General features: G+C 39.7%; 1 protein-coding gene across 1 annotated transcript in view; it reads right to left on the bottom strand.

Annotated features, from left to right (window-relative positions):
* Nucleotides 1-25,864, bottom strand: part of LOC128362608 (protocadherin Fat 4) — a 107,133-nt gene that overhangs the window by 34,863 nt on the left and 46,406 nt on the right. The window contains exons 2-6 of the mRNA XM_053323425.1: nt 14,696-14,827; nt 8,393-8,654; nt 7,258-7,608; nt 4,118-5,040; nt 2,233-2,407 (exon numbers count right to left, since the gene is read on the bottom strand). Coding sequence (XP_053179400.1) covers nt 2,233-2,407; nt 4,118-5,040; nt 7,258-7,608; nt 8,393-8,654; nt 14,696-14,827 — 1,843 coding nt within the window. The remainder of the gene's footprint in view (nt 1-2,232; nt 2,408-4,117; nt 5,041-7,257; nt 7,609-8,392; nt 8,655-14,695; nt 14,828-25,864) is intronic.

The following is a 25,864-nucleotide window of genomic DNA, read 5'->3' as shown; positions in this document are numbered from 1 at the left end:
CTGCTGAGTAGTGGTTTACAAATCTGATTTGCCTGCAGTGAATCCCAGATGTTGGCCCAGCAGTATGATCAGTCTGAGATGCTGCAGCCCTCAATATCTCCCCCAATCTGCACAACTAGTTAACTCAGAAATGCTGCAAACAGCTTTCCATAAACAAGGAAGAGAAAGAGAAAAAATGAAAAAAACTGCACTATCCCAAGTCTGATCTTTAAGTTTCCTCTCAACAAGACTCCTTGTAAAACACCTTTATACAGCTTGTATGGATGCCACATTACAGGGGCTATGCTCAGTATTTCAAATAATGACAGAAGTCTGCCAAATTCTACTGTTTGCTCAAGCCAGAACTCATTATGAGAACCAGCACCCGGTGAACTCTTTTTTGTTTCCATCCATTTCATGACAGTTTTCAGTCAGCACAGCAAAGACGGTCCTGAAGCTCTGCTCGGGCTGAGATTAATGAGTTTACCTTTGCTGAAAATGCTGAAAAGCCATTCCCAAATATAAGGAAGTCAGTCTGTCTACATAACAAGTAGAAAACTAAAGTGAGGACAGAGACACATCTGCCTGATCATATTTCATGCAGCACTAGTGTTAAAACACAAAAGTCTCTTTTCTGCTCATGATTAAGTGTTTGTTTGCACAGAGGCTGCTGCCTGAACACCACATATGACAATACAACACGCTTTCTGACAGACAGATAGTTTTGTCTGACAGAATAATGCTTTTGCAGAGTGAAGACACTGGATGATAAATCCTCTCAATTCCTTTTTTTTCTCTCCGTTACATGGTGTTTTGGAATAGAACTAGTCAAATGCCTGAAGATAAAGGCAGACTTTAACATGTGAAGATGAATGTCTGCGGTTGAAAATAGGTCATGGTAGACAGCAGACTTGGAGACATGTCTGCACCATCCACCTTCAGCATTTCCTGCCAGATAGTGCCTGGGAGAACCATTTCCCCCGACTGTCTCAGCCGAGGCCTCAAAAATGTGAGAAAATGCTGCTGGGTAATTTGGCCGGTACTATGATTATGGGGTTTTTGATATTTTGATATTCTACCCCAAATCCTTCTTTCTGCCTCTCACCAACATTGTACTGAAACGTCTTGTCAAAATATTTTGGAATTGTTGTCAGGGCTCTAAATATGGACTCCTCGTGAAGCGTACAAAAAGGGATCGAATCCTAATTAGTATGTTCGCTTGTTGGGCAACTTTGTCCATGTGGCACAAACCTCTAAACAGTATATGAAGCAAGAAAATCTAAACATAACATGAAGAAAAAACACTCTTTCTGTTACTTGGACTTGATCATTTGAAAATGTGTCGCATAGTTTATGATTAATATATACTTTTATAATAAAAATGTACTAAAAAAAAATCACCATTGTCCTAAAAAATGCACATTGACTAATAAATCTTTTAAAATTTCCCCAAATTTTTCAAAAACAAGATACTGCAACATTGTCCCAATTCTCACCAAAGCCTTTGCACATTCAAAAATACACAGCGTTATGAATGGTCACATGGTCAGTCCAGGAATGAGACAGAACCACCCTCAGACCATGACGGCCGTGCCAGAGCAGCTCGGGGAAACATATACTTAACTGGGATACCATGTGATTTGGCTGCAACGGGGATACGCATGTACTCCTTTAACTGCACATTAACTGGCCTCTATGCAATAACAAGTTAACCTTTTATCTGGCTATAACAAGCTCTACCGCTGTATCCAAATAAACAGAGGATGCTATTCAATCGAACCCGCTGAAAGGACTGCTGGGGAATAGGTCAAAAAACACCCACTATTTTGCAAGCTAAAAACTCCTGAATGTTTAGGTTATTGTGCCACACAAAAAGATTCTTGTGCACACTGTGAAATAAAAAATGCTGTTTGTTGACATTGCTGTTAGTTTATGAAAATATTCGTTTTCGGTTCGGTTTTGCTGGCTGATTACAAAATATGTTGGAGCTTTGCTGAAATTCAACAATGTCCATGTAAGGACATATTACATGGTACTCAGTCCACACCAGATACGTCAGATCATGGATGATAAGTTGAGCAAGCTTAATGTGGTGCAAGTTCAGACATAAACAACTGATTTTGGAACACTATAAACTGAAACATTATGCTGGAATACTAAAATCATCTTTTACTTAAACGCTGTTAAGTATTTCAAGATGGTGTCAGACAGGCACCCTCACAGTTCAAAACCCCCACTGCAGGCGTACTGTACCTGAGTCGGTGGCTGTGATCAGCAAGATGTATTTCCCCTGAGCCTCGCGGTCCAGAGTCTGGGTCAGGCTCAGCTGGCCACTTGATGACAGGCTAAACGCACCCTCGTCGTTCCCACCACTGAGCATGTAGCTCAGCTGACCGTTGGCACCTTGGTCATCATCTCTGGCAACAACCTGGACAGAAAGAAGTGAGCTATTAGAGATTTTGACTAAAGTTCTCTTTTTTGTCTTGCACAAGAAATGTGTTTTCCATTTCCAGCAGTAGATTAATAGTTGGTCTGGAATTAATAGAAGAACTGGAGAGATAGCTCTAAGTGTAATATCATGGTAGCAACAAAACATAGAGAAACACAAGTCTTGCTCCAAGCTTAAAATTATGATAAATATGTTATTATGAATATACATTTTTTTAGTTTTTCTGATGTAGCTTTAGAGAGAATGAACAGATGATGTCCTATACTGTACAGATTGTTAAACCCATCAAGGCAGAAGTGGAGGATACAGTCAAATCACTTACTTAACAATATCCAAATCCTTAATGCAGCCTAGAAATTTACTTAAATAAACTTATAGAAGTATAGTTTCATCAGAAAAATGTAGTTAAATTATAAAAAAGTAAAACAATATTGCATAACAATCCCTTTGAGAGTATTGTATTACTAATTGTATGATATTATTTGATCATTATTATTATCATTTTGGTGCAATAACACATTATCAGCTTCATAACGTTGAAGGTGGTCGTGATGGAGTCTAATTTTATGCAGAATGCAGTAACACCAAGGCCATGACTGATATATCATGTCTGAAAATCAAACAATTACATTTTTGCAAACTATAATTATGAAATTGTTTTTATTACTGGAGGGGTTTTACTTTAGCACTCTTGTGAGGAAAATATTGCTCAATTTAGGCAACCACACTAATTCAAACCTAGCTGGGAGTAACCCTTTTCAACCTCCATCCTCACTGAAGCAGCTGAGGGTTAATTACCATCACGGTGCTCACCGGCACCATGAAAGTAATTGTTGAGGGAAGGAGGATCATTACTTATTCACTTTGTCTAATCAGACTTTCTCTGGGAAAAGAAATCCAGAAAGTCACCAGAAAACCAGAAATGTGTCTTTAGTACTCTTTAGCTGCTCCTGGGATTAAGGACATTCATTTAATGGCTTTCTGAGTATCAAACTATTAGCTTGTCTAATTTTTCCCTTCATGCTGCAGCATTAAACTACCCCGCTTCACTGGTGTGCCTGAATGCATCGTGGGCTTCCCAGACCTTCCTGCCGTGCATACCTCAGACAGGCATAGAGAGGTTAGCATACAAATGTGTGTTCTTGTGTGGCAAAACCAACCGCGTCTGGACCCTTTCCCACCACATAACTATAGCCTCATTTCCTTACAAGGTGCACAAGCAAAAGAAAATGGAATCGCTCCGTCACTGGAAAGCAGTCCTTCCCCTCCATTTTTTATATATGGCTCATTTAAGTCACTGGGGTGGTTTGGATGTTAATTGTGTAGTCATGCAATTGAACCAAGTTTCATATTTCTGTGAAATTCTATAAAGCTCTAATTGTGCAGAGTTAATTGCCGTCATATATCATATCTTTATCATTTCTGTCAGGTATTTGTCATGGCATTTAGCAAAATTAGACCACCGTGTCTGTGGTTTTATACACTGATACCCACCACATACCTGGACTTATTAAGTTAGTATTACTACAAATTTGGTTAAAGCATTAAATCATTTAAGGTCTTAGGACTGTCATTCAAAACATAGCTTTCTTTTCACTCGGGAGGTCCTGTCTGTGAATGTTAATGACATCCTCACTGCTTAAGTTTCAATGAATGTCATGACAAAAGAGCAAAAGCAAACATACTGACCTGCAGAATGTTTCTTGGTAAGTTCTCCAGGTTCTCCTGAACATTTACAGTGTAAGGAGAAAGCTCAAATTCAGGTGAGCAGTCATTGACATCCAGCAACACAATGTTGACTGTTGCACGGTCCACCCTCGGGCTGCTGCCACGGTCTGCAGCTTGGACAACCAGTGAATAGGATGACCTCGCCTCACGGTCAAGCTGCTTGGCCACTGAAATCACCCCTGTGACTGAATCTATCCTGAAATCAGTGTTGGTGTTGCCTCCTGAGATAGAAAACCGGATCTGCCCGTTGGTGCCCTCATCTGCATCGCTGGCAAACACCTGGATAACGTCTGTCCCGGTCAAGGTGTTCTCCTCAATCTCAATGTCGTAGATATTCTGTGAGAAGCTCGGCGTGTTGTCGTTGACGTCTAGAATCATCATGGTCACGTCCATGGTTGAAGACAGCCGAGGCTCGCCTTTATCAGTAGCTACAACTGTGAGGGTGTAGTTGGAAAGCTCCTCTCGGTCGAGTTCTCCTACTAGCCTGACGTCTCCATCGATTGTACCGATGCTGAACTTGTTTCCGAAAGGTCCTCTGAGGGAGTACTCGACATAGCTGTTGGGGCCGCTGTCAGCATCGGCGGCTTGGGCTTTGAAAACTACTGTGTCCACCGGTGTGTTTTCCTGAATATAGGTCATCTTCTGGGAGGTGAAGGATGGCGAGCAGTCGTTGACATCTAGGAGAATGATCGACACCTGTGCAGTGCTGGTGAAGCGGGTCATAGGAGGTGGAGCCAGGTCGTTGACTGTTACCACCAGGTTGTAGAAGGACTGGGTTTCTCTGTCCAAGGCCTTCTTGGTTTGGATAACTCCCTCTTTGGTGATCATAAAGTGGCTCTGGGGATCACCTGATGCAATTTTGTAGAGGAGCTGGGCATTTTGACCTGGAAAACATACCAAGAGGTAGATAATTAGTAGAGAGTAATGTGGGATGACTAAATTATGTACATATATTTGAGTAATATTTCATTCATAGTGACATCTTAAAGCTACACTACAGGCAGGCAACTTTACATGTTGGTTACACTCATAAATCCCCTAAACTGTCATCAGTATTAAGCAACTAGTCAGTCTTAGGTGCTTTAAATCACAAGATAAACAACAGCAAGACAGACAGAAGGTCTAACATCTAAACATAGTGCTAACTCCTGCTCGGTTAAATTGAGTTTGCATTTTGCTCCAAGGCTTAAATGTGCTACTTTCCTTGAGTGGAGACTTAACAAAACCTGGTAGCAAAATTTAATTTGTACAAATAAGAGGAATCTAGGCAGGAGCAGGATTTAAGTGGATGCATCTTTCTTGTTACATCCGCTACTTATATTTAGAGAATCACAGTGTATTTATAAATACAATCTTGGCTGGTGATAGGAGTGCCAAAAAGACAATCTGCAAGGACCTGTTTAATACGACCTTGAATTTAACCCCCCCTCCCAGATAACAAACACATAGTACAATATAGTGGAGGTCAAGCAATGAGTGGCATCCATTGTTCTAGATGAGATTGTTACATATGCTGTATGTGTCTGAATTAAGCATTTATATGCGTTATCAACATCCATTTCCACAAATTGTGCATGTACAACAGCTGTAGCTCTGGCTGCTACTCTTGTCCTCCAAGTGGATGATCCATTTATGTAGCATGACAGATTACTATCAAAAGAGAAACACCACAGCAAACCACTTCCGAAACTGATAGTGCGGTTGTACAGTTTTGGAAAATTCCTCCCAATTGTAACATTTATTTGAATAACACAACTGCACTGTGACCGAATGGGTGGATGCAGTAAATTATCTAACCTTGAAATCAGGCCTAATCCACAGCACTCCCCTGGAACTGGGGGTTAAAATGAGCTTAAATTGAGCGTCTGTAATTCAACTCAACGGGGTATTCATGTGGAAAGCGCCGGCACCTTCCCACACTCCAGCATGTATTTACAGTACACAAGTAATCCCTTATCAAAAGCATGAGTGCTACTTCCATCTGAGTTTAGGCTACTCCGTCTGCCGACAAAGTCTGGGGGTCGTAGGTCAGGGCTTAGGAAGTGCTAACAATGGCAGTGTTTTATTTTGACAGTGGAAAGCGGCCACTATATATCTGAGAAGACGGCGCGGTCAGATTATGTGGACAGTGGAGGACGAAGCCAGACTCTGGTTGAGAACTAGGCAGCATATTTCCCAGGAATGTAGGTCACAATAACCACATTAGGCCTGGATGAAGCGGTAATTACAGCAGAGGAGAGTAGCGGTGACTGTTCAAATACCACATGGCACTTCACAAACACGAAAACCCACCACCTGAAACGTAAAAGTAACTCAACCCACTTAATCATACGGTGAATATGTTGTATTTCATCAAATCATTCGTGCATAAAATAAAATATAAATGAAAAATAAAATGTAGGTTTAAGAGCTTCTGTTTAACCAACTGTCATAACAAAATGACAGGCCTTCATTAAATTAATCTCCTACAGCTAACTCACACTTGATTTATATACTTCGAAAGCACTTTACAGCTTTATACTTTCTCACAGAACAGTTTCTAATACTGTGATGCTTCTGGGATATTTAACCCGGATTTAAGTTAACTATAGTTTAAGATATTGGCCAAACAACAACTTTGGCAGTACTGCTTAATGCGTCTTTAACTGTTAAAGAAAATGTTTGCTTATTGGCTGCAAAATCCCCAGATTAAGTCATTTTAAATCTCCATGTAGAGTCAAATCAGAGCCAAATCTTCCACAGTCATGCTAACATTTTGATTGTGTTGTTTTTTAAAGGAACATTTCATGATTGTCAAACTGTCAACAAATGTATAAAATCAATGATAATCCTTAAAATTTGAAAAATCAGCTAGTACTGAGAAAATGAATATGTTTTATGGAGTGAGGAGAGACTGATTGATAAACTGGCTGGTGTGTCACAGATATATAAGAGATATATCAGTGTCAGTATATTTGTGGTCAGATATGCAAATGGGAATTAATAGAAAATCAGTTAATTTTATAATTTTATAATTCATAGTATAGATTATTTATCTCTATGATATTGATATTGGCATCTCAAGAATCAATCTGTCTATATTTAATCCCATATATACATACCATCATCAGCATCACTGGCCCCGACGGTGACAATACTGGATCCAGGCGGCAGGCTCTCTGAGACAGACGTGCTATACACAGAGGTGTTAAAGATGGGCGCGTTGTCATTCACATCCAGGACATTGAAATACACTCTAACTGTGCTGGCCTGCCCTCCTCCATCCTGCGCCTTCGCGGTCAGAATATAGTACTGCTGAGTCTCATAGTCCAGTGTACGTGTCACGTTGAAAACTCCCGTCACTGGGTTCAGGAGGAACGTCTCGTCCTCGTCGTCCTCCTCCAGTGAGTACGTGACCTCTCCATTCACCCCTGAGTCAGAGTCGCTGGCCAGGATCGCCGCCACGATGGAGCCTGTGAGAGTCAGACGGGCAGTAACACAGAAGTGAGAAGTTAAATTTTACTGCACAAAATGACTTTAACATATCTGCAGGGGGTTATCAGAGTTGTTTATTAATACTGCTGAGTCAGTGATCGCTCTGCCAATTGCTACAATAACAATTCTTTGGTCTCTTCTGTTTTGGAACTGCAACTCCTCCATTCATTAATGTTTACTGAATGTTTACTTTTATGTGAAGATACTAAACAAATAGCCTAATGATAAAATGTGTTTTTTTTAGCACTTTTTGCACTTAATCATATTTTTTTGATTTCTCATGTTATTGAAAAAACAACTTATTTGTCTCTTTTATTTTTGTAACTGAAGCAGCTAACAGGGATGAAGGGTTTGAGCCAGACGGTTGTCAGCATTGTTGTAAATCCTGCTGGTCGCTGATAGATTTCCATATAAATCAAATATCAGTTAATGTCACTTTGATCTCTTAAACTCTTGATCTTCCCCTTAAGGAAGATACAGAGGGTTTGGGAGGACTTCAAGGGTCATAAAAAAATCTTTAAAAAATGTAAAAAAGCAATAGAAAGTCTTAGAAACTACTACAAACGATCTGTTCCTAATAATTTAGGGCTCTTGATTACCTTACCAGAGCTGTCTAAATCCAGTCTAAGGCCTTTTTACAGAGGGCAAAATAATCACTGCCCACAGTCTCCTACTGTATGTCTCCGGTTTCGTGTCTAAAATGCTGCATTGCATGCCACAGATTGTAGAGGGATGCTTCATTGCGTGACACTAAGACTTTACCTGCTGCCATATCTTCAGGGATATCAAATGAGTATGTGGCTCGAGAGAACTTTGGCATGTGGTCGTTGACATCCTTGACGGTGATGTTCAGCATCATGTCAGATGACTGTTTTCCATCATCTGCACGCACAAGGAGAGAATATTTTGAACGGCGCTCCCGATCCAGCTTCTTGGTGGCAATCAGATCACCGGATTCAGGGTCGATCCTAAAACTGTCATCCGCCCCGCTGATGATGGTGTACGTCACAAGAGCATTTGGACCCTGAGGGGGAAGAGAGTAAACAGGTGATTATGATACAGTCAGCTACTATTAATGGTTATGATATGACACGTGGCTTGGAAAACTTACAAACTGTTGTGTCTACATGTTCATTGTTTGAAATCGGCTGATAAATCAAACCAAAATGTCAGTTAACATTTGGTAGCTAGGCTCTCTAGGACATTATTCTAACTCAAGATCTCGGGATGCTGAGCGAAAAGGAGCCAGTACTGTAGGTTAGATGAACTTTGCTGAACTTTGTCTCAAATCTTAAGTTCTCAGGCTACGGACAGGAAGAGCATCATGATTACAAGCATCAAAGCAACTCCATCTGATAGGAAATCAGATTGTTTACCACACATTTTGTCATGTGTCAAGTCTTCAGATCAAACTACTGACTTATCTCGCATGAATGAAACCCTTCACTGTGACTTCTTCACAGATACAGCCCATAAAGATCAGGCTTAGGATTTAGAAAAGACCATGTAGTAGATAAAACAAATCTAAATCAAGATACCAAAAGAAGAGCACCAAGAAAACAGATGTAAAGGTATGACACCTAACTGACAAAACTAAAAACTAAGATAAACTACTGTATTCAATGTGGATGTTGGATATAAAGTGTCAGTAGCATTTTATCCTATTAGATATTTGTGTAAAACATTATCAAAATTAGTCCAAGAAAAACATGTTTTGTGTTGTCACATTGAACTTGATCTTTGGCCACCAAATTCTAATCAGTTCATCCTTCAGTGGATGTTTGTGCATATTTGGAGAGATCCCCTCAAGACATTTTGAGATATTGTGTTCATGAGAATAGGATGTTATTATTATTGGAATTAAGCCCCATGTTATCTTCTCTTAAAATAAATGAAAGAAAATCTGCCAGTGCAGTAGCGAAAAGGGTGTCAGTAACCTTAAAAGAACATACAGTAATTCAAGTTTTTGCATTACACATAATGTAAAACATCACTTAACTAAAAAAAAAACATAAACAATTTGATTTGTATGGGAAATCAATTACAGACAAGTTGCTTCATATGACAGAGATTTTAGATTCCAAACACCTTGAATCAATCAATCAAAAAAAAAAACGTTATATCATTTAAAATACACATCATTCATAGAAGAGGAGAATGTAGAAGAGCACTGGTCACACTGAAAAGAAAAGGAAAGTCTGTCTCTTGGTCTTTGAACTTTTGGGGGGGGTATAGTATTCCTCTATAAATGCAACTAATAGATCCCCTGTTACCTTGGACAAATACAAGCGCAACAACATATGTGATGGCCATAGCAAGAGGCTTTGGAATAGGAGAGGAGGAATAAATGTGATATGACAACTGAATGAGGCCGGTGACAGAGCTTGACGTTTATATTTGTGCCGTGGACAATAGAAGATCAGACAACTGTCTCACCCTGTGTCTTCTGCCAAAAAAAGAAAAAGCAACATCAAATAGCTAGTGCTATTCAGTGAGATGAAGCGAGAGCTCTGGTTACAGCGGGTTAAAAGCTAAGCTAAAAGAGACTCTTTCAGCTATGCCTGATGTTTGTGTGATGCTTTTTGATCCTGCCCGGACCATGGGAAGGTCTCTAAAGAGAGGCGTCACATTAAGCTGTTTCTGCATTTCAACACATCTACTGCTTTGGTTTGACAATAGCGCTCACATGACAAAATGTATTTTAAATATAGCATCTGCATGTAAGAGGTAATGCAGAAGGGTAGCATTAGCTGTTGGAGAGCCTGAGTTGGCCTCACTGTGCAGTGACTGTAGCTTTCAGGTATGTGTTTGGCTTTGTTTTTCTTAATATATTCAACTCCTACTAGACAATGAGGTAGTTTTCTGTAAGGTACTTTTTTGTAATATTTGTTTAGCTTTTCTCAAGTTCCTTTTTTCTCATTTCCTTGTTATTGAGCTGCTAGCTGCTTGTTAGCATCTTTGCATATCTGAGGCTAGTGTCTCATGGCAGGTTCCCATTGAAAATGAAGGACTTGATGCTTGTTGCATGTTTTTTGCTGTACCTCTCAGGTGTTTTAAGGGTTTTTGATACATGTATGCATTCAGGTACATTTTCATAGTATTAACAGTCTGTGTGAGTTCTACATAGTGCTAACATCCAACAGGCAGAACAGCAGATGGTTACAAGTGTTTAAGCAGTAGAACAGATCTGATACAAGAAATGTTTCTTTCTGTCACAAAATCAAGTGAAGCATTTCTTTTCCCTATACACTTCTACAGAGACAGACTTGAGGCCGTTCGCCAAAAGCTTTAGACGAAGTCAATATTGTAAGGCCAAGTTCATGACTTGCTCTTATCTCTTTCCCTTGGCCTGTTTTTACAACAGATAAAACCTCTGTCTTCTTGACCTTGTCTCTCATTGCATTACCAGAGACCCGCTCTGAGATCCAGGTCCAGTAAAAACCAGGGAGAAGAGGAGGTCGGAGTGAGGCTCTGCTCATCTAAGGACCCTGCTGTCATCAATCAGCGGTCCCAGATCTGGCAATCCCATCAGCCACCTGGGCTGCAGTCCGGAACCCAACACCCATGGTTTGCCAATTAATTTTCAGATAGGGTTCAAAGGCAGAGCAAGGAAGGTGGGAGAGGCCGAGCAGGGGGTCCATCTAGGCCACAGTCCAACACACACACACACCTAACCATGCAGATAATGAACACAGGCAAGCATTTACACACTTATAAAAATACAGTAGGGACCACTTTCTCATTTACTTGAATGAGAAAGTGGTCCCTCTCAGACTTTCAATCCTACTTTAATGCATCTATTTGTCTGACTCAGTCTCATCTTTCTTTTTTTACTAAACAACAACACTGATTAAGATCTTGCATGCACCCAAACACACACTCACACACCAACAATGGTCACCCCCTTGACCTCCACTCAAGAGTTTGACTACTTTACAGCTCTCCAAAGACACAGTGGGTTGTTGGGGGGGAAAAAAAGAGGGCTGACCAATTAAACAGCAGTGTTCCAGGGAGCAAAGAGTACCAGACTGCAGCAGAAGGAAACTCATTTAGCAGATGAGTGGTTTTTGGGAGCACGCAGTTCCTATGAGAAGTGAGAGGTGCGAAGCAGACAGCGCCGGCGGGGATAGTGAGCTTCCTGTATGCAACAGCACCGAGCGAGCAAGCCAATCATAACACAGACTCTTGAAAAACAAGAATTGTGTTGTCATTGAGAGCTTAAAAATAAAGCCTTTGAAAGGTAGAGATGGCCAAATCGGCAACACTGATGGTGTGTAAATTTGTTTTGTGTGTATTCACAACTGTATGAAGTGGCTAGAAATATGCTCGGAGTAGGTTCACGTCTCTGGAACACATTACCGTTCATTTTGAGGCTACGTTTACTTTCAGAAAACTCTCCTTAAACACCCATTGTTCCACTTTTTTTTTCATTAAGAAAGCTTTTTTTTTTTTTCTTTTTACCTGTGACATATTTTCCACATCAGGTCAGAATTCTAATAAAACATTCACATTCTTTCCAAAAAAGCACAAGAGGCAGCAAATTTCGTTCAAATGAGGTGAGAAACATTTTCAGAGAGGCCTAAACCTGCATTAGACAAGAAAGCAAACGTTTTATATTGATTTTCTTTCAACCCTAATATAACCCCTTCCTTCTTATTGGTGTGGCAATGCACATAGCTAAAAAAACCCTCCAAAAACGGATGCGTAGAAACAGCATTTTAATACCCTCACACATGAATCCCACATGTAGCACTGTTAAACATGGGATCATTATGATGTCTGAATTCAGCCCATCAGCTGGCCAACAGCTTGCACTCTTGGCTACTCTGCACTGCCTCACACATGTGGCTTTCTCAACAAGGGCTCCAATGCGTTCCGTACGCTCAGTGTCAGCGCAACTTAAGTTTCCTGCGTAAGGATGTGGGCAAAAACTTGGCTGGCCTTATATCTGGCTCCGAGTGAATGCTGGAATGAAATACAGACTCCTATTTAGCAACCTATTCATGGCAGGACTGAAGTTTGGAGTAAACATCTCTAGAATCTGTAGTTTCTAAAAGATTCCTCTAAATTCTCTTTACATGGTTTCTATGTTTTCTTTTTTATGTGAATTCCTAGCTAAAAGCAGAATCTTGCAATAAGTCTTGATCATTTTGGAAGACATATAGGCATATATGGTCTGTATCCATTTTTTTCTTCTTTTTTTTTTTTACTAATGACCAAATGCGTGCTGCCCTACAGTAAATTTCAGCTTATGAACTGCAGCTCAGACTGACGCTCCTCTTAAATTCAGATATGAGGAAAAAGTGAACAACTGCACAGTTTGATTTCAATACCATATGCTAAACCTTTCAAGATCAAAGCTGTGAATATTCTGGCGCTGAAAAAAGAAAATAATCAAATAATGTCCTTAAAATCCCCCCACTGAAAAGACTGACCTGCCTCCAGGTCTCAGATTTACAGTCAATATACTGTACCGATAAAAGGGAAATGGCCAGAAGTGGGACTTTGTATGACTTTTCTCACATTCGGAGCGAATAGATGGGGGTGAGGCAACAGCTGTGCAATAAAAGACGTGTGGCCTCATAAGTTACCATTAAATTTGAGTCCATATTCCCTCTTTCTAATCTCCCTCCCCTCAATGGCCTGACTTCTTCCATTCACTTCAACTGTGTCCTTTGGCTTAGGTGAGGGACCGCAGACCTTGGAGATGCCGGCAGGGCCAGCGTTTCTCTCACTGCAGGATATAATGTCAATATCCTGCCTAAAGCAGCTAAAGATGGAGCCTTTAAGTAATTGAGAGTGATGCCAATGATGTAATGTGAACTAGGTGGACCGCGGAGGGTCTATCGGAGAGGCAGGCCGAAAAAATCAATCGCTCTCCTCCAGGCTCTGTGACACCAGTGGCCTCCACACGTCTCAGGTTACATCCAAACTTGAGACAAAAGGACAAATTCTTTATGTGTGTGTGTGTGTGTGTGTGTGTGTGTGTCTAGGGGACAGAAATATAACAAGACAGACTAATGTGTTACTGCGCTAGACTGAAAGAGAGCAATCTGTCTTGGCCACTTTGTGTCACTGTGTAAGGTTAGGTGTTGCTGTAAACTATGATTATTTTTATTATTTCTCAAGCTTTGGATTGTTTTTATTTTTCTGTCGGATGTCATCTGAAAAATGAGTGGCAAAGTTGTGAATAATGTCCTTCACAATTTCCAAAAGCTCAAGGTGACATGTTAAATTTGCATTTTTGTCTGACTAAAAGAAAACAACCCAAAGCTGTTTTTGCTTCAATGATAAATCAATTATCAAGATAAAACACTACATTTCTGTCAAAGACTAACTATTTATCAGGTAATTGTTTTTGCACTACTCTAATGATATATGTTTGACACCATAAACACTTGTCTAACTAATAACTATACCATCTAAAACTGCTTTATAACTATGAATTTAACAATATTTTGCCTAATTTTACCATTTAACATTTGTTGCCTGTTTTTGGCAAACAGTCCTCTACAGTATTAATCATGCTCTAATCAAAGTCAGATGCTTCCACTCTTTTGTTTTGTTATTTGGGTTTTAATTCAATTTCATTCTCATGCTTGTTTCTATCTAGTCTGATATTTTGTCCTTAGCTGTTTTAATGGTTAACTAATTAGGAAAGTGCTGTATAAATATATCTGTGCTTATTCACCACCCTCTCCTTCATAATGAATATAACAGGTTGACCGGTTGAATATAACAGGAGTTTAGCTAGTTTCCTAACATGGTCTAAATGGCTTTTCTGTCCTAAATATTTGACATTTTTGGCATGAAAATGATCCAACGTAAAGATACTAAATGTCAACATAGGAGGGAGCAGTTTCATGTCAACACTGACAGCTGTATAGCCCTCATAAAACCATTTTAATCTATAGTGGCTTCTACACTGTAGGAACAAAAATTTAGAGCATATTTTTAATTCAAATCACTCCCATGGTATCAATTCTGAAAGCACTGGAGTGGAAAACGGGCGCAGAAAAGTACAAAAACACTGTCAGACAGAATAGAAACTTGGGGAGTCATTACCTCGTCTGCATCCGTGGCTGTTAGCTGCATTATCTTGAAGCCATCTCCAACATTCTCCTCAATGGTCACATCAAGAATATCATTAGGGAAAACAGGCGGGTTGTCATTGACGTCCTGCAGCGTGATCTCCACCTGCAGAGGAAGAATAAACACCACAGTTTCCGTGAAAGGTCTGCCAAACTGGGCCTGCAACAGATGTTAAGATCACTGCAAAGAAAAAAAACAAAAATGTGTCCATCTTCTTGGATTTCAGATGATGATGATGAAGCTGCATTAGAAGGGGAAAGTTATCAGTGTCAGACTCCAGAGAGGCTAGAGAGGAAAAACAGTGAAATAATGAAGGGTAGTAAATTAACTATAAAAGTGAAAATGTAAGGAGACTGAATTATTGTTTCATCCAAAGATCATTTATTTAGACATAGTAATAAAACTATTCTACTTTAATCTGAATCACAGTGAAAAAGTAAAAACAGGAATCATAACTTTTTGACATCTCATCTTAATAATTATTAATATATGATTATGCCATAGAAATACCTCTATACCATAAAGCAGAATCTAAATGTTATTATTATGGTGACACTTCTTAACACTACACATCTTCAGCCTCTTACTCTAGTGAAACTGATGTGATTTGATGTGGTTAAGCTACTTTTAAATGATATATGTAATACATGAACACATTACATCCACTTGAATGAGTAAGAAAAAAAAACTATAATAAAATATTGAATAAAATATGTTTATAGATGCTCCATTGTCCCTTCACTGTTTAGATTGTCCAGATACGAGTGGAACATATAAATCTATAATTGGGTTTTATGTAAGGTTTGTGGCAATGATTAACACTTAGCCTAAAAGGCATATGATTAAGCTTTTACAACTAATATAACTGTTATATAGTGCGGTTAAGAACCTTCAAATTTCATAACCCCTTTTTTTTTTGTCAGCTTCACTGTTTCTGCAACTCTCCGTCTTTTTAAAACAAAGGAGGCGTAAGGAGCAATAGTCCCAATAAAATACCGACATCAACTTTCATAAACTGGTGTGCTTAAGAGATCTGCACTGTGGGTCTATGGTAGACCTCATATACCCCACTGTCACTAGAGCTGGATGGAAACTATACAATTTACAAATTGACTTGAGGCTCTTTTCCATAGAGACTTACTGTGAGTGTAACAGTAGAGCAAACTAACTGCAGCTCGGGGATTTTCACTTTCATGTCTTAGAAACCAAAATAAACACACATTACAGTAGACCACAGACCCCCCATGCGGATAAACTTTGTTCCATACAGTGAGATTTCTTCTGATAATGTAAATTTAAGACAGACAGTCGTGGTGAGAGTGAAACCCATGATTATACTGCTTGTATATAGAAATTCTGTGATTTGAAGTAAATTAGAGTAACATTTAAATATTTCACATTTCACACAAGATCATGTGGAGCCCACTTAATGATCGGTTGTCCAGCCACACTTGGGAGAACCCTACATCACAGTCCTAGCATGTGGCTGATATACTAAATGGCCAAAAGTACATGGACATCCCTTTTCCACATACTTCATACTTGTGAGGTTTTGTATTTCATGGTTTGGGCTAGACCCCTCACTTTCAATTAAGGGAAATCAGAATGCCATGTGCTTCCAACTTTTTATTAAATTTTGGTAAAGGTTCTTTATTTTTCAACATGATAGCGGCCCCCATACACAATGCCATGTCAATAAAGAACTGGTGTTCAGAGGTTGGTGCGGGGGGGAACAGAGCCCTGACCTCAACCCCATCCAAAACACCTTTAAGATGAACTGGAATGCCAAATGCAAGCCAGACCTAATCACCGTACATCATTGGGCAACCTCGCTAATGTTCTTGTGGCTGAATGGAAGCAAATCCTTGCAGCCAGGTTTCCAAAATATTTTGCAAGGGCCTGAAGAATGAAAGCAGTCATAGCAGTACATTATTGCTCATAGTTTTGAAATAAAATATTTAACAATCACATATGTAATATTTGGGTGCGCAGATACTTTTTGCCATAAACTGTATTACTAAATATTAGCATCAGAGTCATAGTTAGCTGACAATATGAAATTAAGATGTTAATAAAATTATAGTTTTTTATGTAATTTCCTTATTTTTCTGGATTACTGGATGGTGGAAGATGTCCTGTGCCTTTAATGTTTTACCTGCAACAGTTTTATAAGCCTGTAATTGAATTATGAATGACATTGACAGACTATGACAGCTCTTGAAAGCAATTAATTTGTTTTCACATTTTCACACATAAAATAAAAGTGAAAAACAATAAATATATTCAAACAAGTTCCAATGGGAATCAAATCAACCACCTTTAGAAAGACAATGACATGTAGTTACACAAGCGCCATTATGCTAATTTCTGAGAGAAAGTGGAGACCCAGGAGACAGTGAGAGTGAGACATTTATGGTTTGAGATGTTCTGTGTCTAGTGAGGGGTATTGCATTTCCATTCATATCCCACAACTTAAACTACGATCCCCCCCGCCTCATCCACTAACCCAAATATGCATTTCAAAGTCAGTAAACACAGCTCGCTTTTGAATCATAACAGACATTTTGCTGCGCATTCTCTGTTTATTGCTTCTATAAATATGGAAAAGCCGTGTTTAAATTCTCCAGTGATAGGATCTCCATTAATGTTGACAGTGATTATGGTAATTCTTGGGCCAGGCATCACATGATGCCCCCACCTCTCTTTCACAACCCCCAAAAAACACATACAGATGAAGCTACGCAAGATGAAGTAGGAAATGGGTAAAGAATAGTTGTCACACGTCAACAATGGGTGCAGTTTTTTAAGGCGGCAAGAGTTTCCATGTGGACAATGGACCTCAAGGCCACACGACAACCGAAGTGGGGAAGGTCACATACCGTACAGTAATCTATTCATACCCTATTGACAGGAAAAGCAGACTTCACATGCCCCCCAACTCTTTTTTGCAACCAACAGTAGCAGGAAACTCTTCCTAATAGCTGCCACTGACTTGTTGTGGAAAAAGCTTCATTAAAGATGACCCAGAACAAAAAGCTTTAGGGAGACATGGCTGAAATGGTGTCAGAGTCTGACTGAATTAAACATGCATTGTGCTGTTTACCGCTATGACACCAACTGTAGCAATCTGCATAAGGTCATAATTACAACAGATCTCATCACTGAACTCTTATTCATTTGCTCCGCGTGTGCCTGGCCGAGGATGTTGTCCACTTATTAAACCGACTCTGGGTTGGTGTCTGCGTGTCTGCATGAGTGGAGATAATTACAGAAGAACAAGACAGATTATAGCCTGGGCACCAGCGATGCAGAAGTCGCATAAACAAGCCACAGTGACAGCAGCTCTAACTCAACTTGCGCCTGAGCTGAGGGACCGGGGCAAAGTCAACAAACAATGAATATTTATCTCCCACCCTGCGTGTCCCCTTGATGTGTAAATAATGCAAGGCCCACTTCTGAAGAGTGTACTAATTAGGGTAGAAGTGCAGTTTTGAGAAATAATTACGCCTCACGCTTCCAGTTTGCATTACCCATGCTCTCATGGGAGAGGGATATATCAAAGAGCTTTGGTGAAAAATTCATCGGAGGAAGAGGAAGCAAGGTCAATAGGGGGGAGGCTGATAGAAGCAGGAAGAGAGGTTTTGTTCCCTCCACCTGTCTGCGGCTCATTGCGGGCAGGCGGCGGACCAAGCACCCCAGCCGAGACAGGTGAAACACATTAGTTTACAAGGTAAAAGATTGTGTTTCACGAACTACTGTTTCAAGTTGCAGGTGCTGCTAACTGGCTGCCAGGGTTTTATTATTTATGGGGAGGTATGAATGATTCACGCGTCAAGTGGTTCCTGAGTGCTGTCGATTATGAGACCTTAAGTGATGGAAGGTATTTGTCCAAAAGGTTGATACTGGAGCTTATACAGAGTAGTAATAAATTATATCTTGTTGCAAAATTCCCAGCGCTTATATAGTATACAAAGAAATGAAAGGTGGGATAATTCAAATGTCGGAGCTCATGTTATGTAATCTAGCCTCCAGATTTACTCAGTTCACTCATATATATTTTTCCTCAAACTTCTAATAGTGTCTTGCAAATATACATTACTGCAGTGACCCCAGTGTGAATGGGATTGTCTGGGATTGTCTTTCCTGTAAAACTGTCCTGTTTATTTTTTGATAATTCCCAGACCTCTCTGGAACTACGTTTTTTTCTTTCCAAAGAAATAGTGCCTATAAAAATGGTTGAAGGTCAGGTCTGTGGAATATCCAGAGTGACCAAAATATTGCCTCTGGAAACATATGTTGTTATTTTTTTCAGCACATTTTTCTGTCATTCTTTTTCCCCATTCGCTTCCAAAGTAATCCACGTCAAAAGAATTAGGATTTTAATTTGAACTGCTCAACTTGAATCACTGCATTAAAAACTCAATTTCAATCATATAATTTGAAACCCATTGAAAAAAGTGAAATGAAAAACTGAATCTGGGCATAAATTGTAATTGAATGTAATAGTTTGGAAGTGAATTCCAATAAACGAGTAATTGAATGCAGGATTATGAAATTGAATTGTAGTGACACATATTTCTGCCTGTACAAAACTTTCATAGGCATTGGCAAACTATACCAAAACTTTTTTTTCCCTGGCTGGGCTTAGGTGTTAAAATATGCCTTTTTGCAGTTTGAGTGAACCAACCCTTTAAAATCATTATACCAGTGTTGATACGTCAAGCACTTGCTGACACTTCACATTCTGACATCTTGAAAAAAGACTTGTGAGAACTTGTGGGAACAAAAGCAGACAGTAGACATCAAAGTACAGACATTTCCTTCAAGAGTAACAGAATATACCAAAATAACTCTTCCATCCTACCACAATGCAATATTCTAGGTGAGAAGAAGCATGAGTTCTGGTTACAGCTGAAGGTAAAAGCATCACCTGTATCCCTCAAAGCTAAAAACAACCGTGGCCATTTTCCCCACATCTAAAAAGTGGAAGTAGCACAACGTTTGCATAAGTTTCCCACTTAAAACGTCTTATACTTGCAGGTCTGCCAAGTTCTCTGCAGACAGACAGACAGGGAGAAGGGGGAGGTGGGGTGGGGGGGTTACTGCAGGAGCCAGAGATCTATTATTTGAGCAAAATCCCATATAGGCTACACACATATTTTGTCAGTTACAGAGTCAGTTGTTTTTAATAACCGGTAGAGAGTCTGATTAATTAAGTGAACAATGGTTTACATTACAGATGAGTAATACAGTGCATGCATGCTCCATTGAACACCATGAAACTCTGAGTGAACAGTTTAAAATTCACATCATTAGCACAAACATTTCTTCTAAAGCAGACCTTACTGAAAAAGAAAAAAAAAAACGTGACCTCTGAGTGCATCTGATGCAACAGTTGGCCTGTAAAAGTTGAGCTCATATGATCATAAAACTGGAGCAGGGTGCGCCTCATGCAGGAAATAATCATTCAAAATGATTAAATATCTCATCAGATGCTGTTGACGACTCGGGGTCAGGGGTTGGTAGAAGCATTGACTTCCAGCTCTCATTATACTTGGCCTCTGAGATTGAATGATTCCACTTTGCATCATCCATTTTTCACTGGTGTACATATGAGCCCAAGTTTGACCAAAAGTGTCAAAAACTGGGATCACAAAGCAATTCCAAATATAACACTTCATCACAGAGCCAGAGCCAGAATCATATGCTGTTAAAAGAAATTACTCAGGCTTTGGCGCAGTATAAACATCTAAACGGCACAAAGGAATTTTTGTAATGCCATAAAAAAAGAGTCAACACTAAAAAGCTTTGAAACATGCTGATTCTGTTGACGTATTATAAATAAATAGCCAAAACTAATCCAATCTGATGTATAATGCACTGTTTGTTTACAATGACATGATGGTTATCCAAGGTTACACTTGTCTAATGCTTCAGCCGGGCCTTGTGAAAGTGAGGACAGTGCTTTGAGACTGAGAAGAAGGGAAGGCTGGTATAGCCCGGGCTGCTTAGCAGAGTATTCCAACAGAAGCAGAAAAATATGAAGGATCCAATTGCCGTGCTTTCCAAAAGGAGCCGGAGAGTCATCACTGAGCTTTCTCATATTCAGGTTACATCCCTTCCAACCGCTGACTGCGAATCCTTCGAAGAACCGCGCCCAGGTCAGTAAGGACATCCTAGTTAATTCCCACAACTTCTTCAACAATAGATCAAACTTCCAGAGGTTTCTAACTAACTCTCTGCACATTAGAAATTCATACTTTCCCCCAAAGTTCCTGTACTATTTAAGAGCCACTGTATTGTATGAAGGAATCTGTCATCCACTCTGCTTTGGAAATGGATTACCGACCGTCTAGAAAAAGCCCAGGCCTCGGTCTGTGTTTGGCTTTCTTAATCTGAAAACCGTATGGCATGATCCGCGCACATCTGATGAATGCTCTGCTATGTAAGAGAAATTGTAAAGTGGGACCTGGGTGATAAAACGCCACATTCAACATAATTCATTTCCTGCAACTCCGGAGACACACAGACAAAGACTATCCTTATTTCACTTCATCTTCACATCCCTCTCTACCTCTTCTTGTGGTTGTTTCAACTGTTTAGATGAGATGTCACAGACTCTTGGCTCGAGATTTATGGAGCCTAGGAACTGATGGGCTGTGCGAGTCAAGGACAGAGGTAAAAGTGCCATCACAGACCTGTCTTTTAACAACAAAAGGAAACACAACTAAATAATTAAGACAAGGTCAAACTGATCTCTTCCATACAGCTTCTTTAACACAAGTGCAATTGCAACTGGCTCGATCTGTCAAACAATTGCCTGCAGTGTAATTCATCTTCCAACCGCAGTCATCGGGCTAGGCAAAGTGCACGCGCGCTCCGGAGACAGGAATTTGAGCGTGCCGAAGATGGGAATGTGCCCGGGAAAAAGCAGACAAAGCTGGATGTCAGCCAAACCTCAATGCACTATGCAAGAGAGAAGTCAGGATACGATAATATCCCCCTCAAGTCCCCCCAAAATCTTCTGCAGCCCCATGGAAAAAAAAAGAAGCAAGAGTGAGTAAGAGAAAGACAGACAAAACAAAACAAAAGAGGAGAGTCTGCAAACGATCACAAAGCACCTTGGCCTTATGTAACCAACAAGGGGTGAGAGAGGAGAGACAATGTTGGACAAGTGGTTTTAATAAAGGGGATCACTGTCCTCTCGACGGACCACTTCACCAACTGTTAAAAGATTGTTTGTCTACACAGGCCCCTTCAAGCCCCCTGCAAACTCTTGCCAAGCAAGGTTCCCTCTGAGCGTTTCTGGTGGGATATATAATCCAACAAAACGAATAACCCACCAGGTCGTCTGGACTAGCATATTCTTTCAAAAACATATTCTTTCACGAACACAAAGAGCCTGTGCTTGTCGAAATCTCTGCACACAGAAGAGAGAAGAAAAATCATGATGGATAGCCATTTTTAATGGTGCTGTATCCGGCCATGAGCGTTGCAAACTGAGGTTCTTCTTCACTATAAACAGACATAACTCTTTCCTTATTATTCCTACCTGGGAGAGTTAGATGGAAAGTTTAATTAGACCTTGTGCAAGAATGAGAGTATAGCTAATGGAAGTGAGACAAGATTTAGCTCTCCTTGAAGCTGAAACACAATTCAAAGCCATCACTGAAATTACCATAGCCTATTAAATGCAGCATGTTTTGTATCCCTGAATTAGGGGGTTAAAAGAACATCAAAACAAGCATTTTCTCCTTCTTGTGAGAGATGAAAGGTAAAAAACAAAATAATATTTGTGAAAAGTATGCTTTGAAGATGTTGAGAAAAAAATGTATTTTATTTTTATCAGTTATATGTCTTTTTTAAGGACTTCTTAAAAAATGGAAGGAGACCATAACCAGAGACAGCCGTCTATTGGTCTCCATGTTGGTGCCACTGACTCTGCGTGAGTCTACGGCCTTATCGCTCCACTTTCTCCACAATTACCTCCAATTACAGCATTCAAACCTCGTAGACCATGGAAAGGGGAGAAACTGACAAACACAGTGCATTGTAATTATTTTTAAACCCTCAAAAAGCATCAAAAACAAAGATTTATTGGATTTTCAGACAACTTTGACACTAAATACCTAAAGGGCTAAGATATAAACAACATTCAGAAGTGTAACAAACTTACTCAAGTAGTCTACTGTCAAGTACTTGGTATGGGAATTTCCATTTTTGGAGACTTGACCTTTTTGCTCCAGGACATTTCAGAGAAAAAAAAAGTTTTTCTTCTACTTCTGTTGGCTGTTACCACTAACTGAAGAAAAAAAGAATTACATTCAACGTGAGAAAAGAGGTTGAACAATTTTCTCCAGTGTGTAGCAAAACCTGTTATCCTTCAACTGATATTGAAGGAAGAAAATCTCCAAAATTGGAAATACAAAACACACATATAATATAAATCACAGTGGTAGAGTGTAACTTCTCCAACATTATACTGAAGTAGTCAGAGTCAGCACCACGTAGACCAAAATGTAGCACTTGGACTTTTACTTGTAATGAAGCAGTTTTCCAATGTGGAAAAAATAATCAAGGTCAAAATCTTGGTGTAGCCCTTTCTAATTTACTCATACTAAGATGAAGTTGTTTCTTAGCCAGAGAATTTTGGAAGGATATTCATTTTAATGATGTTGGTTTTCCCTGATAATGTCAGATAAAGTGGTGACACAACCTGGTCCAGATGAATCAAGGATACACCGATCAGACCTGCTGCTTCCTCCCATTTTAAAATTAATAATAATAATCGGCCCACTAAGATATGGTGAAATGGTTTGATGACCAGACCAGATTCAAAGTCTAGTCCAAGCATGGCTGGAGTAACCTCAGTTAGGAATGGTGCTTGGTATCTATCCTCAGAGTAACGGGGGAACCCTTGGATTCATAGGTGAGCCTGGATCTGTCCTCTAGGTCAGTGAGAACACTTGGTTTTCAGTGGCCAGTGGAATTTATTTTAACTTCTTCATCCTCCAAAAAGTCTAGCCTGCTTTCTGCATTTTCAAGGTGAGTAATGGCTTAAGCTCCATAAAGTTTATTTTCTATGGAAGCAGTACATTTCTTTATCTCACCAAGGTTCAGTAGCCATTTCGTTAACGAGCATGTGGATACTAACAGACTCCTCAGGTATGCTGGCTAGTGACTCGATTCCAGATGTTCCAACAAGCTTGGCATCCTTAACGGGGTCCCGCAGCCATGTTTTTGGAGGACCTGACCGTTTATAATTCATTTTCGTGGAATCCCCAGACAACTTTATACTAAAAAAGTTACTTTAATTGAGGAATCATGAAGAAATCAGGTGCTCCTGAATCAGCAGTGGTGCTTCTCCATTTCACAGGTTGTAGTACATGACACCCTCACATCCACAAATCTTGGGCAGTATTGTCTTCGTCTAATGTAAATTTGATTTTAACAGTCTGAGCTATCATAAATACATGCAAGATGTGGAGATTGTTCCAAATGGCCCAGTTTGTAACATCAGGCTTTTACATCAGTGGGATTTTAACAGATAAATACTAAATCTAAGTGATATATAGTACATATCAGGCATTTTACTCTAAAGCCGATGTTGGTTTCCAAGACCCTGGATGGGCTGCGGGAGGCTTTAAAGACTATTATGGCATCCATTTCATACTTTGTGTCAACCAGTGATAAATGCATGAGATTTACAAAAGCTGGTGGGATGAAAAACACATTAGCGAAAGATCTCTGTCTGTATTTGACCTAATTATTAATAATTCACATCTGTGATGACATCTCCTCCTTGCAGTAGGCTAATTCTTTAACCAAAAAAAAATCTAGGTTAAACAATTAGACTACTGTAATGATGTTTGCCACTGATTTCATTAGATCTTATTCACATCATGGTTAATGTGAAGGTTGGAAGTCCGGATAGCATCAGACAACATGTTTTTCCTAGACTCTGTCTGGTCTACATGTTTGGTAGCGACAGGATTGCAGTTTTGAAACCTCTCCCCGTTCAGTTCAGGAAAAAGAATTAGATGCATGTCAGCTTCTACTGTCAGTATATTTACATATTACTAAGAATGAATGCATTACAGGTTACACAATAATGCCAGTTACTAATCAAATCTTGAAACACAGTTTTGCATTTAATTTTGAATTAAGGTAAACTGAAGAGATCCCTGGCTGGCAGCGGCTATCACGGTGAAAATAGTGTTGATGTGAGAATTGAATATTTAATTGCTGTTTACTTCATTTAAACAAGCGTGAGTGGAGAAGTGGAGGATGGTGAGTCAAGAATGTACGTATGTGTGTATGTGCGAGTGAGTGTGTGTATTTAACTGTGTGTGTGCGTGTGTGTGTGTGTGTGTGTGTGTGTTTGTGCGCGCGTGTGTGTGTGCATTTGTGTACGTGTGTGTGCGTGAGTGAGTGGTGGTGTAGAAATCGGCTTTAATCCAAAACAGGACTTGGATTGTTGTGTGAAAAGCTCCAGGCACCCCCCACAGCCGCTGTTTATGTGAAAACCCCCTGAAAACATTAACGTTGGGAGGAGAAACAGAGTGGGGATGGGCCGGGTGTGTGTATGTGTGTGTGTGTGAACGGGGGGAGATCAAGTAGTCGAACCTGTGTTCAAGCAGGAACAACCTCCTGCTGACAAAACTAAAAATAATAGTAACTTTTGTGACAGCTTTGGAAAATGGACAGAAGTTAAGACTTTACATCTGTTGCACTTTTGAGCACTTTTATGTTGGATACAACTATAGTCCTGCATCATACTACAGATCTGCAGCATTTTAGAGTTCAGAAACACTAAAGTTAAGACGGGCACTTCTGAATGAACTGATTCATATATGTCCAAAGAAAAACAGCAATTTCTCACATTTAATTTAAAACTTGAAAAGCCCTTTTTGAAAAGCTTAAGCAATAAACTAATTAATAGTTGAAGATTAATTTTCTGTTGATTGACTAACTAATCATTGCAGTTCTAATGCTGTGATATCACACTCTGTGTACACATACTTCAGTGTTTAGTTTAACTTTGCATTAAAAACTGGAAAAACAAAAAAGAAATGTAAAAACAAATTCTTAATTAACATGAACTATTATCCCTCTGCCAATCATTTTGCCAGTTGCCTAGCA

This window comes from Scomber japonicus, chromosome 8, assembly GCF_027409825.1.
Source record: "Scomber japonicus isolate fScoJap1 chromosome 8, fScoJap1.pri, whole genome shotgun sequence".
NCBI lineage: Eukaryota > Metazoa > Chordata > Actinopteri > Scombriformes > Scombridae > Scomber > Scomber japonicus.
Note: the sequence above shows the minus strand (reverse complement) of the source record. Positions and strands in the feature narration are given on the sequence as shown.